Here is a 19,808-nt window from a genome sequence, read left to right as displayed (position 1 = left end):
TCTTGTGGCAGTGAAATTCTTAAGTTAATGTGTTGTGTGAAGAACAATTTATGTTTACCCTGAATCTATTACCCATCAATTTCAGGGAACACCTCTAAATTCTGTTCTCTTTCTCTAACCCATCCACCATTTCCAAAGCAAAAAAAGCCCCAGGTGTTTCCGTGTTACGAAGGTACTCTGCTTCCTCTATCGCCTGGGTTGTCCTTATTCAGTGCTGCTTTTTTGAGACACAGTAACCAGAACTGAACACATTATTCTAGACACGGTTGCACCTTAGGTCTATATAGGGACACTGGCCATTTGTTTTCAGCCCATATAATCATTCTTGGCTTGGAAATTTGCCCTTTCCTCCAGATGGCCTTGTGCCTGTACCCCAGAGCAAAACTGTTAGACTATAGCACCAAAGAATTTCCACTTGAACTATGTGGAATGAAAATTTAACCATGCTGAACGTCACAACAGGAGGAGCTGCCTCATGAGGCGGCTTTGGACAAAAACGAAGCAGCTGAGATGTTGGATGCTGAACTCCTCATGCGTATATATCTTGAGGCCCTGGTATAGTCCTCACCATGATCCAGGACTGGAGTAGCGGGATTAAAGATGAAACACACGGACATATTTTTCCTTCAGGTTGTTTTCTTGAGCATGAAACTTAAAAATATCATTTGTCTTTCACCAAATAAAATAAGTTTAAAAAAAAAAAAAGTGTTGGCAGTTTGGAGAAGAACGGCCCTTCCTGGGCTGCAGGATTCCTCCTCAAATATTTACACTCCATTTTACAGTTCAAGACGTGACGGTGGAGGTTCAGCAAAACAGCGAAATGATTGGAAGGCGGCAGGAGAAAGAAGCCTCTGGGCCAAAACCAGAAGCGCTTACCTCTTTCAGACACCCCGGCCTTGGCACACAGCCGCTGCCTTTGTGCTTATTTTACACACACAGATGCCTACAAGCTATATGGCCAGAGTGGAAAAGGAAATTGCCATTAACCTGATTAGCAAGGATTCACCTGCCCCATACAGACGCCTCACCTCCACTGGGAATTAAGAAGAAGAAGAAGAGAGAAGAGTTTGGATTTATACCCCGCCCTTCACTTGGGAGTCTCAGAGCGGCTTACAAACTCCTCTCCCTTCCCCTCCCCACAACAGACACCCTGTGAGGTAGGTGGGGCTGAGAGAGCTTTGACAGAAACTGCTCTTTTTCAGGGACAGCTGTGCCAGAGCTTGTGACTGACCCAAGGTCACATCAGCAGGTGCAAGTGGAGGAGTGGGGAATCAAACCCGGTTCTCCCAGATTAGAGTCCGTGCACTTATCCACTACACCAAACTGGCATGATCCACTGGGATCTTCTCTCACACAAGCTCTGTTGGAACAAATGAACAGGAGCTGTGTAAGAATACAGTCCAGGACGCCAGTCATTTCAGCAGGGCTTGAATGTTTTTATGTGGGATATCTTTCTTTAAACCCTATGAGGTAGGCCTGTCATACAGAGAGGAGAGGACTGACTGCAAACAGACCCCCTACCCGAGCGTCACACTCTCTTTACTGGGATATGTGAGCTTTTGGGTTTCACAAGATGCATCCTGTACTGTTCATTGTTCACTTCCAAAGCCTTCCTTTTAAACCAGGGCATCCTAAAGCAAAGTTAAGGGGCCATTAGAAAGTCCATTTTCATCTGAAATGGCTTGTTTAGTTTCAAGATCCCATTTGGTTAGAGCTGATGCTTCCAGAAGAAGCACTGCAGAGGTGCCACGACCAAAAGCCGGAAAGCTTCCACCACGTCGCTACAAGGGTGGGGGGGAGATTGAAAGCTTTCCTACAGCCTCAGTTTCGTTCTGTGCTTCCCGTTCAAAAAGGAAATCAGACTAGTTAGAGAGCCAAAAGTGGAGTTAAAGCTAGCTAGTTCGATTGAGAGCCAGGCCAATTTTCAAAACGGAACATGGTTTAAAACATCCATTTCTGTCTTAGTGCAATGTAGAAACAGCCAAGCAATGCTCTATGTACATCTATTGCTGTGGTTCTGAGAACGGGGCTTGTGAGTATTGCTTTTTGGAGTTCAGGAGACGAACAATTAAAAAAATATAAATAAAACTTTTTTTAAAGAGAATCCCAGAGTCCCATTCCGATGTTGAAGGCTCTTCCCTCAAACGAGTCACATTAAGCTCTTGCTTTTAGGAAGTAATTTGTGAAAAGCACTTTGCAAACCACATAACCTGCTTGCTCTAGAAGTCAGAGAAGAAATCTTGAGGGCCCAAGTGAATGATAAAAGGAGCGATGTTGAGAGGTTGGCAATAAGGGCTGTCAATGAAAAAGCCACCTACAGCAGAGAGAAGAGCAGAGAAGCAAGAAAATCGCAGGTTAATTTTCAAAAGGGGATGACGGTTCAAGCGCCGCTTAAATTTCTCTGCTCTTTCAAGCTGTATGTGGGGTTTTCATTGCAAAATTGGGCACTTTTGGATCCCCCCCTTTTTTAAACATGAAAAGTAGTACTGAGTCATCCTCTACTAGCAACCTCCAAAAACCGGTTACCCCTTGTCTATTTTTTATATTTATGCATATAAAACAAGGAACCAACAGCTTATTAAAAGGATTTCAGTAAAGCAGAGAAATATAAAATGTGCAGCAACAGGGCGGGTTTACAACATGGGGTTAGTAACTCCCGACATGACAAAAAATAAATGGAGAGGGGGGGAAAATGACTTCATATCAATTATTGAAAATGACGGCCATCATGTTGGAAAAGAGCAGAGCGCCAGCAGAGACCAGTGGCTGGCCAGAACAAGGTTCTCTCTGGTGAGGGAAGCCTTTAGAATGTCACAGAAGGTACTGCGCACGGCTTCAAAAGAGCTGAAGAAATTCATGGCAAAAACAAAACAAAAAAAACCTCCCCTCAATTTACAAAATGGCCAATTACCCAGAAAGAATAAATATTATTGTATCATCTTAGCCATTCTTTTCCAGCTCCGTGATGGCTTCTTTTCATCCATAGGCCAGCAAGACAGTCAATACTGTTCTCAATTTGAAAGTGTCCCCCCGTCTATTCTGCTCCCCCCTCATTTTAAACATTTCTTCTGCACTAAGGTAAGGGAGGGCAAACAGCATTCTGGATGCTTCCAGCGTTTTATTAAAGCATCACCACCACTGAACCACAAGTAAGAGCTACGGCACAAAGATAAAACAGATACGAAAGATTTGGGGGGGGGATACACATTCCAAAAAGCACAAATAATTGGGTGTTTGCTTTCTTTTCCCTCCCCCCCCCACCTCAAACTGCAGGTGTGGTTAATTCCAGGGAAAGCTGTGCGTTTATATACTCTGACTCTCAAAAAGATTGCTCATGCTACAAGGAGACTGGCCGCAGCTCCTCCCCCTCCTCTTTTCAAGGCCCACACTGTGCCTCTGTTCCAGTCACCTGGAGGAGAGCGAAGTATATAAAGGCATCCTTGGCCCAGCACAAGAATATTATAAACGAACTACAAATGGGTGACCTTTGAAGAGAAAAAGAGAAACAGCAACGCTTGTGTGTTTGTGGGGGTGATACCTTAATAGCAATCTGTGTTCCCTCACCTTTACCTGCTTCAAAAGCAGCCCCCATCCCAGAACAGCATTACTTTCTCAGCGGAGGTGATATGCACATTGCGCAAATCTCACACACCAAGAATCAGAAAACCCAGAAGACAACAGATACTGGCCTATGGCTGAAACGTCTTAACTTTTTCACAGCAGCACTGAACAAGACCAGGGACAATTAAAGTAGCAAGTATTCATGGGGACCGTGTTGCTGCTTTAGATTCTTAAGAGTTGGTCAAGGTTGGGGGCGGGGATTAAAAAAAGGAGCACCCTTTGCTTTAGCTCTGAAAAATCCAAGGCTGAGTGAGGGAGGCCACAAGAACATGTGTGCGTCTGATTATTTGAAGTTGGTTTCTTTCTTTTTTAAAGTGGGAGAGATTTAAATAGCGGAATTTATCTATCAATTTTTAAGTCAGGGAACCTCCTTACTTTGATAATGACTTTCATAAAGTACTGTACTAAAATCACAGATTTTTTTTTAAATTGTGTCAGCAGCTGCCTTGCAAGAACAAAACCCTCTTCCTGAGGGGAAAAGTTTTTTCCAAGGCCCCTTCTGTTCTGGCTCTTCAGGTACTATTGGAATGCCCTCACCCTTACATGATGGCTTCAGTTCAGGAGAATGGCGCTCCTTGTGCCAGGGCCAGGGCAAGAGTCCTATTGGGAGAAGGGGCTACCAACTTGGCCCACTTACAAGAGAGGCATGGGCATGCTCTGATGCTGAGCGCATAAGGCATTTCTCATGTGTAAGCGCATCCCACATGACTCAATGTTATATCCTCCCACAACTGGGGAGACATGACAAGACGAAGGGCCTCACAAAAGCCCTCGAGTGTAACTAACACCAAGAATAAGCTAGAACAGAAGAAATTAATTTTTGTTTGTTTGTTTTATATATTTGGTGCTAGTCACATAGAAAAGCCTAGTGAGACAAACTCCAGCCAGTGACTCTGCGTTAGGAAACAGGCAAATACTACATTACAACAAAAAGCAGGTTTTATTTTATGATCGGCGTATTATACTCTATACATCCTTCACAAGTTTTAAAATTTTACATAATTCGAATACTTCATTTAAAACAGAAAAGGTTTTAAGCATCTAAGTTTCTTCCCTATAACAGAAGGCTGGTATAAGTTATTTTGAAAAAATAAAATAATGAGGTAACCATTTTTTTTCACAGACCATTGTTTTGTTTTTCTTCAAGTTTTAGAGAGAACTAAATTTGCATTTTTGTTAAAATTAAAAAAAACGTAGGAAAAGATGTTTCTTTACAAATGGTTTTTGCTCAAGTATCTGTTCAAAGAAAACCAGGCTTTAAAAGACTGTGTGTCTCTGAACTGTACTGTGGCGTTCAGTCAGGGTGGGGGAGTGGGTGGGGGAGTGGTTTCTCCTGTTTGTTAATAGAAAGAATAGTGGGGCAAGGGGTAGGTGGGAAGCTTCATTACTGGCAACAGAAGCATTCTCTTGGGCAAACCTACAGAGAGAAGAAACCAAAAGTACTCCAGATAAGTTCTTAACATTCTTGAGAAAAGCAAGATTTAACCAAAAAACAAACCAAAAAAAGCCCCCCCCCCCAATCTTATAGCTTTAAGAAAGCAATCCTAAACAAGTTACTTGGAATCCTATTCAGGTCTACGCAGTGGGGCTTTACTCCCAGGAAAGTGTTCTTAGGAATGCAGCTAGTTTCCTGATTTATTTGGCAAGGGTGCAGCAGCTAGTGTTTGGAGGTCAGGATTACCCCTCCCAAAGTCACCCCCTCCCCTCATCAGCCAGACAAGAAATGGGGAGGACAAACCAGGACTGGCTCGTTTAAAGCCTCTGCCCAGCTGTCAGGATAGAGGGAGGCGAATAAGGCAACAGAGGGCCAGGCAAGGCTGGAGTTCAAAGGGACTCCATAGGGGCAGAGGCAGCATCGCCATGCTGCATGCAAGGACAAATGCTACAGAAAGCCACACAGCAGAGGGTGACGTGACACACCTCTCCAGATAAGGCCTCAAAAGCAAGCCCTGGAGATACAGCCCAGATTGACGACATACGTTTGCGCCTCTCTGGCAGAGGAAGGGTGGCAAAATTTGTGTGGGGGGGAAGCCTCTCTGTCTAATTTCAGATTATGTTGACATTCTTGTGGCCTCACAAAGATGCTTGTTTATTTGGGCAGTAGTTTTTGTTTTTTTGTTTAAAATCTAAAACAACAACAACAAAATCCTGGTTGACTGTCTCTCAACCTTTTCGCCTGACATATCTATTTTAGAAATCAGAAAGCAGCAACAGCAGGTGTTCCAAAAGGATCGAGATGATCAGAGTGAAACTTTCCCAACATGCAAACAGCTTCACAGAGGCAGAGAGAAATGGGGAGACGGGGGGGAGATACCTTACAGCCAGGAGCAGCGCTTCTGTCCCAAGACTTAGCACCACAACCAACCAGACATTTAAGAAAAACAACCAGTAAGAGATTTCCTTTATGCAGGGAATGAGGGCAGCATTTTTAACAAAGCAGCTGAAGTCAGTGAGGAGCCAAGCTAGGCCAGGAGGGGAAAGGGGCAAACAACTTGCGGTTTAGCAACAGGTTGTGCCCCACATGGCAAAATACTGCAGTGAACTGGGGCTGAGGGCACTTTTCATTCCCACCCCCAACTATTTGAAGGTGTAAATGTATGAATTATTTGTGCATGAATCACTGATCTGACTGGACAGAATCAGGCCTGTAGCAGCAACTCATGCAGAGAAGCAGCAAGCAGTCTTCTTTGACCTGGTGATTCTGCTGTGATATGATAGAAGTGATCAGGGATCCATATACACAAAAGAAGAGATATGAGGTGACAGAATTCCTCAGGGGGAGCTAGGCCAGGGAAATTATTTCAAAGGAAAGGGGCTTGGGTTTAATGACCTCTGGAATCTGAATGGGATGTCATCCTGAGTGTTGCTATCAGAAGGGAAGAAGAATCCCCAAATGCATTTTTTAATCATTTTGCACCAGCTGCCTTGGGAATCTTTCTGGCTCAAAAGGCAGGGTAGCAACCAAGTTCCCAGACAGACACTGCATCTGCAGTGCATAGCTGGGGCCTTCTTTTGTTCTCTGGCATGTCACATAGTCTGGGGATGCCTGCCTCAGGATTACTTCTGGGGAAATGGGCGGGGACACGTCACCGACTCCAAACTGCTCGGCCCCCATCGCTACATAAAACTACATTCAAAGAAATCCAAAGGGCCAATTTTGTTTCCCGTTAAGAAGGGTGAGGGGAATTCTTTTGGTTGGGGTGGCAAATGGGGTGGCAATGCCACACGTTGGAAAGAAGGAGGTTCTTCTGTGCCGAAGGCCACACTGTGCTGCCTGGTACAGGGAGCAAGCTGGGTGTACTTGGTCATTCCAGCCCGCCCCCTCCTCTGTGGGCAGAGTTCACACATTACGCCGTTCAAGCAGAGTTCAGAATTGGGAGGATGCACAGCACTTGAACTGAATGTGTGAACTCCCCAACAACGCCAACAACTCCATTCTTCTCCAGACAAACAGAAGGACTCAATTGGCCATGTGGCTATGACCCGTGTGAATGGATGGCTCCCAGCGGACTGCAAAAAAGCAAAGGCTCCAAGCAACGACTGCCGAAAACCAGCCAGCACTCAGTCAAAGTGAGGGGTGGTAAAAGATTCAGGTCAATGATACAAGCCCCGATTGAGTTTTGGCCCTTCGGGGTGCTTTGAATGGAGCACAAGACGGCTGTAAGAAGATAGGAGAATTTACTAGGGTGGGAAGGGGAGAGAGAGAGATTCATTCAGTTCTGATATGAAAGGGAGGCAGGCAGTTAGAACAAGCAGCCCTTCCACAGTCAGGCAAAGCAAAAAGGGAAGAAAGAAGCTTCGACCAGAATGAGAACCACACGGGTTACGGCCTTCAAAAGAGACAAAACCGAGTGCTACGACTGCCACATTTGAAGGGAGCTGCTGTTTGCCCACAACCACCTGCACACAACTGCTGGGCTGCCCTGAGACTCAATATAACTAAAGGGCACAGCAATCAAAATACATCAATTTACAAATAATTGTTGCAACAGTTCAAACATTCACAGAATGAGAACAATGATATATTGGCATTTCCATGTTGTTTTAATCCAGAATTTCTTTTTTCAACAGGTCAGGACATCAAGTCACTGAAGCGCTTACGAACTTCCTCGAGTTTCAATGTTCGTTTCGAGGCAATCTTTATCAAAATTCTGTTTTGTTGCAATACTTTCACAAAGTAATCCAATATTTACAAAGTTGACACATTCCGAATATATCATTGTTCTCATTCTATGAATGTTTGAACTGTTGCAGCAATTTTTTGTAAATTGCTGCCCTGAGAATCAACAGAGATAGCACTGTGCCTTAGATAAGCAAGAGGCCGTACGTACCATAAGCTGGTGCAGCGGCGGCGGCACTGTACCCATAGGGTGCCCCGTAGCCTGCAAGAGAAACACATGTGGGGGTTGGGTTGTGTGGGCCACAGAAGGACATTCACTAGGTTCAGAAGGTAGGACACACAAACACACAAAAGCGTGGACTCCTAAAGGGGAAGTGAAAAACAGATTTAAAAACAAAAGCCCCTCACCCATCTAAAAAACAAACAAACTTGGAATCCCTCAAGCGTTCGGTTTTACTGAAGCTGAATGTACCACTTCAATCAAACAACACACACTTCCTGCAAACAGGCATGGTCCGAAGATGCACATGAATAGCTGTGCTGATTCCTTTTTGTTGCCACAGAAAAATGTGGCATGGCTCGAAGTGGAGTAACGAATACAAGCCGGAACATGACTGTTTAGAGAGAGAGAAGGGCAAAATCGCCGCCACTCAGATCCACGGACGCTGAAGTGAGCACCACCCTCTCTCCCATCTTGCTGCCTGACGTCCTGGGAACCAGGCCATGGATTTCCCACAGGCAACGGCTGTTTTTAGTTCCCCTCCAATGCAGGTTGTGCTCCTGCAGTTATTGTACTCATGGGATAAACCTGGATTGGTCAATACCTGGTGCCAGGTAACCAGTAGCAGCTGCTGCCCCAACAAAAGCGCCTCGCGTGAGAGCACCCCTCCCTCTGCCTCGAGCCGCCTGGACTGCTGCTGACATGGCTGTGTTGACGATTCCTTTCGTCTACACGGAGAGAACCAGAGATTAGTACAAGTGCCAGGCTGGGGAAAAGCAGGCATGCCACAGGATTTGCATACAAAAACCCCCCCACGATTCACTCTCTTCATGCAGGGGGCCAGTGCTCAAAATTTGATAATTTTTTTTAAGGTATCTTTTTTTCTGGTTCTGCCAACTTGGCAACAAAGTTCTGCCTTCCTCAGGACTACTGGGCTTTTCCCCACCAAAGCTAGTTCACAGAAGTAGATCAGGTGTGCGGCACTCGGCTCCCCTGGTTGCTGTGGGAAAACGTGGGTTGTGCTGGAAGATCCTGGTTCAAAAGCTCAGCTCTGGAGCCCAGCTTGTTTGTCGTGGGCCTCCATCCATCTCCTGCCTGGTCTCCATTACTTTGCAACCTGCTCTGAACACATCCAGACAGGGGTGGGAAAGAAACTGAAACTACTTGCTGTCTCACTCCAGCATGACCTAGAAACAGAGCCCAGAGTGGGGCTATGCAGACAGTATCAGTCATACCACACTTGTGGTGTTAAAAAAAAATCACAGATCACATAATTTAAACCAACCCCCCTCACCCTGGGCTTTTGGCACACTGCCCTCCCCATGGGAGAGAAGCTGAGGATGACTAGGAAGCCAGCCTCTTGTTGCTCTTGTAGCCCCAGCCTCACCTTCCTGGAGCAACAAAATGAGGAGGCCCTTCTCCCCTTAAGCCCACGGGGAGAAGGCTTCAACTGGGGCAGCCCCTGCTCCAAGCCCCGGGTCCCACAACCCAGGAATCCTGCCTTCCGCTCCCAGAAAAAGGCTCCTTTCTCAGCAGAGATGGCAGGCTGCTGCTGTTGCTAACAGGATGCGGGAATCAACGCAACAGCAGGGGATGACGCCATGTTGGCAACGCCAAGGAGATGCTTTGCCAAGTGTGTGTTATTTCTCCTTTGCCCTTTTCCTCCTCCTCAACGTGTTTTTGCACCTACTTGAGCTGGAGGGGGGGGATGCCCCATGCCCACCACTGATTTTGCAACAGGAGTGGAAGGAAAGAGGGGCAAAAGGAACCCTCATTCTAGTTAATCTGCCTGTTGAAGATCAAAGTGTTGATTGTCAGGCCTTACTCCCACGGGCGGTTTCCCGGAAGAGACTCTGAAGCTTTTGTTCTATTCCAACGTTAATTTGAGAAAACTCAGAGGACTGAACCAGCTCTCTGTAATGACTCTGAATATTCAAAATATAATGGCAAAACAGGCTTACAAGTTTCTATACCCTTGTTCAATGAAACACTGTACCAGACAGTCCTGCATATCTGAAGCGGAATACTGGACAGCCCTCAAGCTGTGTGGGGTTAACAACGCAGTTGCAGTACTAGAAACTGATGGCATCTCTAGTGATGCAGCACAATTCAAATGGAAAGGACAAATGTAGCCGGAATAGGTTAAAATCAATATGCACTGGCCTCTTTATGCCACTGGAGCAGAAACTTATTGGATACCAGTGTCCACAAAGCCAGAACAAGACGCTTCATAATGACAGGTAGAAGCCTTGGCCAGCATGGCACCCCGCAGCTGCTAAATCTGACCCAGTTCTCAAGACATTCCAGGCCAACTCAAATGCACTAGTGGCCAAGATCACCAACCCAGGATGATTCCAACTCTGACTGACCTGTCTTCCTCAGCCTGGCCTCTTGCCCTTCCTCACTGAATCTTTACAAGCTGTCTCTTCAGACCTCAACCTCAGCCTCCATCCACATATTTTGTGTGTGTGTGTGTGTGAAGTGCTGTCAAGTTGCAAGAGGGTTTTCAAGGTAAGTGTTTAAATAAAGGTGGTTTGCCATTGCCTTCCTCTGCAAAGTTTTCCTTGCTGGTCTCCCATTCAAATACCAGCCCTGCTTAGCTTCTGAGATCTGCTGAGATTGGGCTATACTATACTATTCCACATCCTACATATCTCATGGCACTCACCAAATCCCCAAACAGCAGTGGATTGAACGACAAACTCCATGCTGTCATTCTCAGTATATCCTTATTCACGGTCTACATGTCTGCACAAGCAGCTTCTGACATCCCTCTCCACTGATGTCTCTTGGCTTGGGTGTTGCTGCTTCACTGGCCAAGCAGGAAGCTCTCCCAAGAGGCAATCCACTCAACGCGCCTCACCTGGGGAAGAATCTTCTTCTTCTTGTTGGCAGCTGCATTGGGGCCAGAGAAGAGTTTCTCAAGGGCGGCCAATGCAGCACTGGCCTTGGCCACCTTCTTGTTGGGACCGGCGCCTCGGAACTTCTGGCCATCTACTTCAACCTGGAAATGAGATGGTGGATTTATACCTGACGCCCATCTCCTGGCAGAAGCCATTCCAAGAAGGGACAGGAACACGTTCATGGCTCATCCCATGGACAAGCCTGAACCAATGACAACACAAGAAGATACACAGAACCACAAATCTTCATGGGGCTTCGACCTCTCACCACCCACTGACAGCTTGAACAATCCTTTGATTCCACTGTTACTCCCCTTCTACAGGTCCATTACAAGAAACCAAACCTGGACTTGCACCCAGGCATACATTCAACATGAGCCAGTAGCCATCCTAGATCCCTCTCAAGGCAACCTGCCAAGATGATATGCCTCTCTCACCTCCATCACAAAACGCTTGTCGTGGCTGCCGCCCGTCTCGGAAATAAGCTCATACTTGAGGCCTCGCCGTTTCTCATTCAACTCCATCACCGGATTCTTGCCACTCGCTGTGAGGATGGGACCCTGAGTTCGTACCTAGGAAAGACAAGATACCCAAGCAGAGGATGGAGGATGGCACGCACATATGTAGTAGCAGTACAGATATTGCAGAAGCAAAGAAAATGGCACGGGGCAATCTCTGTGCCCAGCACCTGCCTGATCCACACCAAGGCTGTTCGAATACTCACCTGCACTATGCTTGCATGCACAGCTGTGAGCACACGTTTCCAGGACTCCATCACATATGCAGAGGCCCTCGAGTTTACAAAACGGCATGGTGGAAGGGGAACAAAACTCTACTTAGGGCCATTCCACATTCCAGGCTGGCAGCTCTAACATACTGACTATTCCCTCAACCTTCCATTCTGCCTAAAACAGGAACACCTGGTTTCTAAAGGCCAGTTCTTGCAGGAGTAGTTGCAACCAGTGTTCCCTCTAAGCTGAGTTAGTGTGAGCTAGCTCACAGTTTTTTAGCCTCTGGCTCACACATTTTTGTCTTCGCTCAGGAAGGATGGCTCCAGAGCAAGCTAATTTATGCAGCAGCTAAATCTCCTGCTCACAACATTAATGCCAGTAGCTCACAAAGTAGATTTTTTGCTCACAGGGCTCCATAGCTTAGAGGGAACATTGGTTGCAACCCAGTGTCTCTAGCTACCTCTGGACACCTGCTCCCGTCCTGAACAAGGCGATCAGTTTACTCATTCCTTGCTCCAGGCCACAGCCCCTGACCCACAGAGGCCTACGTTACAACAGATTTTGGCAGAGAACAAGAGCAAGGCCAATCAGAAGAGCTACAGAGACAGCCCAGGAACAGATACGTTTGGGATTTTATTTTTTAAAAAGACTGGAGCAGGAAGGAAAATATTTCTGTGTTTCCAGGATCCCCAGCATTGGTTAAGCAAATGTTTAAAAATTACTTGGTGGAAGTACCACAACTGATAATAGCCCAAGTACCAGATATTTCAATGTAAACAGATGGGTGAGTGGGTTTCCTATTTTTTAAAAAAAACCCTGAATAAAAACACTTTATGATATTATTTTGATGAACACTTTCTGTAAGCATTTAAAATGCATTCTGTGACTAACCAGAATTCTATAAACGGGGGAGGGGGGGAGTTCCATGGCAGAACACCTGCTTTGCATACATAAGGTTCCTGAGTTCAGTCCTTGGCATCACTAGTTAAAATGATCTCTGGTAGCAGGTGCAGGGAAAGGCCTTGGAGAGTGACAGGAGTCAAAAATGGATCAATAGGCTGATGGCATAGGGCCCTTTCAGAAATTCAGATGAACGTCCTGTTCCTTTAATAGTTCAGAGACACTGAAGCCCCCAGAGAGCTCCTGCCAGGCTAGATGGATCAGCGGTGCGACTGGAAATAAGACAGCTTCTTATGAGAAGGGAGCATAACTCAGTGGCTGAGCGGATGCTTCATAGGCTGAATGTCCCAGGTTCAATCTCCAATTCAAAAAAAGGTTTGCTCTCTGCCTCAGCCCCTAGAGAGCCACTGCCAGTCAGAATAGATATTACTGAGCTAGATAGACCACTGGCCCCAGTTTGGGCAGTTTAATATGTACATCATTCCCATATTATAGAGGGAGAGGGATGATCGAGAGAGACAGGTGTCCAGGCATGTCCATCATTGTGCTGAACTTCCATTGTGCTGACACTCTTAACTGGTATATGATATACAAACTCTAGTGTTGTAGACAAAACTTAGCATCCTAAAAAGCTCAGTTTTCATTTTTTTAAAAACAAGTTTATTGTTTCTCATAAAGAAAAACCAGGAAACACCAGAGCAAATTTTTTCAAGGAGAACCAAGCTGGAGGGAGACCTTGAAAGGATTTCCTACGGCTGGTTGTGTGCCGGGGAGAGGGGGGGGATGCAACACCAACCTCCAAGGTAGCAGAGGTGTCGATTGTAGAATTCCCAGTATTATTGCTTGAGTTTGAAGACACTGTCTCATTTTTGCCTTCCGTATCCGACTTCTCATCGGAGCTTGTACATTCCATGTCTGCATCAAAACCAGTGGGGTAGCCCATGGCTTGCAAAACCTGCAGTAAAGGGGGGGGGAGAAATCACACTGGGCATGGCACTGAGACCCACTGTTTTTGCTGTTGTTGATGGCCTAGATTCCAGAGCTTGATCTGTTGACGGAAGAACCAGCCCCTGCCACTGAAACACAGGACCAGCTAAGACCCTCTGTGCCAAACATCTCCCTTCTTCCATTGCAATGGTCAAAGTCGCCTGCGCATCACAAGCAGAAAGGGAACATTCCGTCCTGAGATGGATCCCCTCGGTCTGCATAAATTATGCTCCTCCACACAATAACGCCTTTTCTTTCATAATGTAATCGTTTAAAAAACTACTTGACCTCACTTATTCAGGTCTTGCTTGTCGTGAGGAGGGACAAAAAGCAATGCAAAGCACTGAAGCCTTACCCCCCAAACAACCCTGGAACTCTGCCGTCTTTGGGTTTCCAAAGTTTCGGCAGCTGTATCAACACACTTCCAAGTGTCTCTTCACAGCCATGAGGGCTAGAAACTTGCCATATTTCTAAATGGGACAAAAAGCAACGCAAAGCACTGAAGCCATATTTCTAAATGGGAAGTCTTGATACCCTGGACCTTGCACCTTTTTTGTGCTCCTGCAGAATTCTAATGTACAAACAGCCCTCATCACATTTCAACAATACAGCTCTTCACCAGGAGACGCTCTTCTGAAAGATGCCTGGGCTTAGGCACTGAGTGGCTGCTTTTGCGTGCACCAACTTCTTTATGATGCTGCAGTTTGTGTTTAGTATTTGTTCCATTTTTTACCCTATTTCTAAATTGTCCATCCTATATAGGATATCATCTTTCCCATTGTTACTTGCCCTGAGAATATACGATAGTCTTCTCTATTGCTCTAGAAATAAAATTTCCCGATACCCTGAAACCTCAGTCACTAGATTCTGCCAGTAAGGGGACTCTACCCTCCTCCCCGTTTCATGGCATGATACAACGTGGATGAGAAGAACAGACAGTGCTTTGCAAGACAAAATATTAAAATGTTTTGTGGAAAAATAGGGGGAGGGAAGAGAAGAGAACAAATCTTAACAACTGGGTGGGAGGAAGGCTGTCCTGAGAGAGGAAGAAAGCGGCTATCAGATATTTTAGGGGCACTTTCATGTTCAAAGGAAGTGAGACCAGAAAGGAAAATTCCTCTCAGCTCCAAAAACCAAAAGAAGGAGCCAAGTGTTGCTGAATGAACTTTCTGAAAATGAGAATCTCTTTCAACAACACATGAAATAAGCCCAAGATAAAAACGACAGATGGAACAGATATGGGGCTTCTTGCCTTTGCAGCTCTGCCAGCTCAGAGAAAGAGAATTTCCTCCTCCTTGTTAAAACTGGAGGAAGGTAGGCTGCAGCCCATCTCAACACTGGCAGACCCTGGGGCAGACCCTACCCTGCCTCTCTGGAACCTGGAAACTGACGTGTCTATTTCCTAATACTGCAACCAACACTTGCAACAGAAATCAATGATTCCAGTCAGCCACCTTGCATTGTTGTCATCACCACCACCACCACCTCCAGAGGCATTTTTAAAAGCTCAGGACTCGCTCCTGCTACTTGGTTCCTTCTAAGAACGTCATCATGGTTCCCATTTCTCAGATGGGGAACATGAAACACACATACACACCACTTGCATATCACAGTGCTGTGGGTTGTCTTGTGTGTGTGTGTGTGCATGTGCACACGCATACCCATGCCTGGAAGTCATGTCAACCTCTGGCGACTCCTACTGAAGCATGGAGGATGTTCAGAGAAGTGGCTTGATAGCCTGCCTCTGCACCCTGGCCCTGGTATTCTTTGGAGGTCTCCCATCCAAATACTTGTCAGGGTCGGCTCTGCTTAGCTTCCGAGATCTGATGAGATTGGGCTTGCCTGGGCTATCCAGGTCAGGGCAGTGCTGTGGGTTGTCTTAATGATAGCAAAAGAATCTGTTTCAGAACTGGGACTTCAGCCCAGAAATGCTAGAGCCATCTTCTGTTAGGATACACACCATGTAATATAGATTCAAGCTGAGCAACCCTAAAATTTGGTTTAGGGAATACTTTTTTTCTCCTTTTCTTTTTTTTAGCTGAAGAACTAATTGCTGGGGGACAGCAACTAGGAAAGGGCTGTTGCTTTCACACAGTATTCAGGAGGTCCCGAAAAGCATCTTGTTGACCAATAAGGAACTGAATGCTACATCAGATGGACCTTTGGTTTGATGCAGCAGGATTTTGCCTATGCTGTTTATTCCCCCAAATGTCACCAACCCAGAGCCACTGAGCTGATCCAAAACTAACACCCACTGATGTTAAAAGCTGAACTCAGTTTTACTGTTCCCAGACTGCAAATCCAGTGAGTGGTGACCTCAGTTCCTGGGCCATATCATCCTCCACTGGGGGGAGGGAGTTCAGGTACTGGTCCCCCTGGACCCACTCTCTGCCAGACCCAGCAGCATCTCCAGTTCAGTGCCACCCCTTTTACACAAGAGGGCTGTGGCCACAATAGTTTGGATACTGGTCCTGAGGCCACCAATAATTCTACCCCAAGAGAGTCCTCTTCCAAGAAGGTGCCCTTTAAGGGCTCAGGGCTGGGGTGTCAAGGAATGGACAAGCTCAGGGCTTTTTTTGTAGAAAAAGCCCAGCAGGAACTCATTAGCATAATTGGCCACACCCAGAAGCAGGAACTCATTAGCATATTAGACCTGACAGCACAGGTCATTAGCATATGAGGCCACACCCCTGTGTTACCAGACGTGTGTTCATCCAGCCACACCCACCTTTTGCTTCTTATTCTGTTTACCTTGTTTGTTGTCAAAACCCAGGGCCTTTTTTTGTAGCAGGAACTCCTTTGCATGTTAGGCCACACACCCTAATGTAGCCAATCCTAATGAGTTTCTGCTGTTGGGTGTTGCCTATTATTCTAATATGTTCCTGCTGGGCGTGGCCAACTCAGGAGCCAGCCGGAACTCCGTTCCTGTGCGTTCCTGCCCAAAAATAGCCCTGTCACAAGCTACATCTGAGGAAGGTGGAGTCAGGGAAGGATAGGAAAGTAGAAAGCCTCAAGGAATACCACTTGCGGGGTGGTGGTGGAGTGGGATGGGAGAGGAGAGGAGAGGAGAGGAGACAGTAAGATGAGGTTGAGGTGGGAGAGTAAGAACCAGACACCAGTCTTGGTCTGACGTGCTTCCTGGGTCCTGGTGGGTCTTCGCCCCTAAGCTATTTGGGGCAAGGCAGATGGAAGCACCAGCCCTAATTGCGTAACTGAGGACCCAGGTGTAACTGTATAAAGATGAAATAAAGGACACGGTGCTGATTTTATTCATTCTGTCTGGTTCCTACAGAGACGCAAAAGATCGACGTTGCACCCACCAAAACGCAATGGCCCTATTTAGGACCAAAAAAACTTGAGTTACTAGCGCTTCTCCTTCATATTTCAGAGCACTGCAACTCTACCCGTCCTCTTACCTTCACTGCAACGTGAAGCTTGGCTGTTTTCTTGGAAGGGCCTGAAGCTTCGTATGTTGTACCATCCACATCGACAGACATTGTGAAGACTGGGGCGTGGACAGGGCCTGACTGGGAGAGCAGCTTGTACTGTAAGCCAGGCCGTATCTGATTCAGGCGCATCAGAGCGTTCATGAGATCTATTGCTTTGCTGTCGAGGACTGTCATGGGGGGGGGGAATCAGAGAAAATGAGAACGGAGATGGAGTAAGGCTGGGCACCAGCGAATGAAGAACCGCAGAAGGCTTTGGCAGTTTTGCTTCACAGCCTTCTGTGCTGGACAAAAGCTAAGCTTCATAATGTACTCCAAGAAATGTTATCACTTATATTGTGCCTTCAATGTACCGGGAACTCTACAAAGAAAACATAAGCAGAAAAAACAGGCGGTCCCTGCCCCAAGGAACTTCCAGTCTAAGTTATGCCATGAGGAAAAGGCAGAGAGAGGAAACAGCTAATTTAAGGCAACATGCTCCCTCACGCAACTCTTTAAAAACCTGATGGCCTCAGCCCTACTCATATATGACTCCAACCATTTTTATGCACTTAACCCAGCACAGGGAGCAAGCATTTCCCTAGGCCCTGCTCCTGTGCCTTTAATATCAGCCTGACACACAAAAAAGTAGGCTGGTGAAGTCCCCCCACCCACCCCAAGAACTGAGAAAAGTGTCAGGAAAAATTTCACCTGCTAAAGGGCCAGGAGTGAGGCCAAAAAAAAAAAAAAAAAAAAAAGCGGAAAATCCCTTCCACATCCAAGGGGGGAGCTTCTTCAGTGGGCCCCACCCATTATAGCTGGGCTTTGCCAACCTGAATGTAGACCCACCCTCGAGTGATGACATGATAATGGTGATAAGGTGGGGGGAGGTAAGACAGGAAAGACAGGCTTTGGTTGCCAGGGTGCAGCTGCAGTTGTCGGAACCCTGGGTTCCGTAGCAACTCTCCAACTGCTACTGGCAATGTCCAGTTTCCCTGACGTCCAATGGAAATCTGTCCGCCTTGCACAGATGCAAACAGACACAGTCTTTCTGCATGCATCCATCAGGTTCCACCTCATGCATTTGAGGAAGAGGGCTTCAGTCCACAAAAGGTCATCTTAGCTTTGAAATGTGTTAAGATTTCAAATTGCCGCAGGACTCCTGTTGGTTTTCTCTTGACACAGAAGTGGATTTTTTTTTGGTCACAGAGTAGGATGCAACAGTGCACAGAGCTGGTCTCTTCATGAAACCAGCATTTCCTAAGTTGATGCTCCATGCTTAGAAATGCACCGGGGGGGGGGGGGGGGCACTTGTCCCGCAGGCTATTATCTGCCTAAGAAGTTGGAGTGGGATCTGTCTGATGATAAAATTTGTGCTAGGTCACTGGCCACATCACAAAATTGGCTAAGGACAGCAGCTTCTGAAGTGTCACAACTTGCCAGACACCACAACAGTTGTGTGGGTTCATGTACCCAACACGCTGCAGCTCGTTTTTCAGAGTGCGCCCCCCTCCCCCCCCGAAGCTCTGAGTGTGGTATTGTGGAAGGAACACAACACTGTCTGATCCCACATCCTCCATGGTTTCCTGATGATAAAGCCCTTTTTGAAAGCATAACGGGGGGGGGGGGGCTGACATCCTTACTTTTCCTCAAGTTACGCTTCATCTTCTTATTGGGATCTTTCTCTTCTCCCAACCCGTCTTCAAAAGGCCTCTTCAAAGCAGAGGAGCCTGCACCTAAAAGAGAACACTCTTCATTAGGAAGGTTAGAAGGACAAAACAAACTTAGCTTCCATTGAAGCACTGTTATTAATTACTGCTCGGATGCAAGTACTATGTGCTCAGAACTAATTAAAAAACCCTGTGCCAAGAAAATCTGGCATACGAACACATGGAGCTGCCTGATACTAAGGCACATCCTTTGGTTCATTGAGCTCAGTGTCGTCTCCTCTCCAGACTCGCAGGCAGAGGAAGATCCTTCCCAACACCTGCTCCCTGCAATCCTTACAGTGAAGATGCCAGGGACTGAACCTGGGATGCGAGGAGGCTTCTGCTCTATCACCAGGGTCCCTCCTCTCAAGGCAAATCCTGCAGCCTGTGAAAATTTGCAGGATTACTGTTTTTGCTTCCCTTGGAGAAGAAGCAAGGAACCATGCAGGGCACTTTCCCAACTGCCAGAAACCTTTAGCCATCCCTCTGGCTTCTACGATTTCAGCAGCTATTTACTACACACTGCTAACCCTCATGGCTTTGAAGATACACTTGGAAACGTGGCTGTCATTTTTCTAATGCAAAAGCCAAAAATAAATAAATAAATTGTTGCCTAGTCTCATGCTTTGCGGGCCATTCTGTGCTCTCACAGAATCATGGTACACAGATTGCCCTACTTACCGCTTTTAAAACATTACCCGGCACTCTCGAGCCTTTGCAGAGAGGGCCTCAGCCTCTCTGGCCCAGGTCCAGCTTCTTCTTTGAAACACAGATCACTAATGATAAGCTTGGACCTGTTTAAAGCACTCAGCAGACTGCTCCTCCAGCTGTGGATGATCCCTTAGCCACTTCCAGCAACAGCACATACAGATATGCACGGCAAACACACAGGCTTGTTAGTGGCATCCGAAAGACTGGCTTTTTGGTGTTGCCAATAAACAGTGTGTGGTAAAATCCTCACCGCTTGGCAGAATGACACAGGTCAAACTACCTTGGGGAGACTTCACATTGGGGTAATTTGATCACAGTTCCAGAGCTGGGCAGGGACTTACAGGCCATCTAGTCCTCCCCCACTATGCAGAAAAAACCCAAAGTTAAAATGTTCCATATTGATGGCTGCGCAGCCTCTTCTTGAAGACTCCCATATGAGGGAGGTCATCATCTGTATGGAATTCTGCTCATCATTCAGCAG

At 46.5% G+C, this 19,808-nt stretch overlaps 1 protein-coding gene across 7 annotated transcripts in view; it reads right to left on the bottom strand.

Annotated features, from left to right (window-relative positions):
• Positions 1 to 1,279: 1,279 nt before the first annotated feature.
• STRBP (spermatid perinuclear RNA binding protein) overlaps positions 1,280 to 19,808 on the bottom strand; it is a 95,977-nt gene continuing 77,448 nt past the window's right edge. For 3 of the 7 annotated variants that reach the window (XM_015418443.1, XM_015418442.1, XM_015418444.1), the window contains exons 11-18: positions 18,551 to 18,643; positions 16,899 to 17,098; positions 13,292 to 13,450; positions 11,302 to 11,436; positions 10,825 to 10,965; positions 8,566 to 8,689; positions 7,953 to 8,003; positions 1,280 to 2,314 (exon numbers count right to left, since the gene is read on the bottom strand). In XM_015418443.1, the coding sequence (XP_015273929.1) occupies positions 2,220 to 2,314; positions 7,953 to 8,003; positions 8,566 to 8,689; positions 10,825 to 10,965; positions 11,302 to 11,436; positions 13,292 to 13,450; positions 16,899 to 17,098; positions 18,551 to 18,643 (998 nt within the window). In that variant the 3' untranslated portion in view covers positions 1,280 to 2,219. Of the gene's footprint in view, positions 2,315 to 4,818; positions 5,039 to 7,952; positions 8,004 to 8,565; positions 8,690 to 10,824; positions 10,966 to 11,301; positions 11,437 to 13,291; positions 13,451 to 16,898; positions 17,099 to 18,550; positions 18,644 to 19,808 lie in introns of those variants that run through there. The other 4 variants (XM_015418445.1, XM_015418446.1, XM_015418447.1 and 1 more) reach the window with 3 other exon arrangements.

This window comes from Gekko japonicus, unplaced genomic scaffold (assembly GCF_001447785.1).
Source record: "Gekko japonicus isolate JY-2015 unplaced genomic scaffold, Gekko_japonicus_V1.1 scaffold127, whole genome shotgun sequence".
NCBI classification, from domain to species: Eukaryota; Metazoa; Chordata; class Lepidosauria; order Squamata; family Gekkonidae; genus Gekko; species Gekko japonicus.
This window is presented reverse-complemented; position numbering and strand designations above follow the sequence as displayed.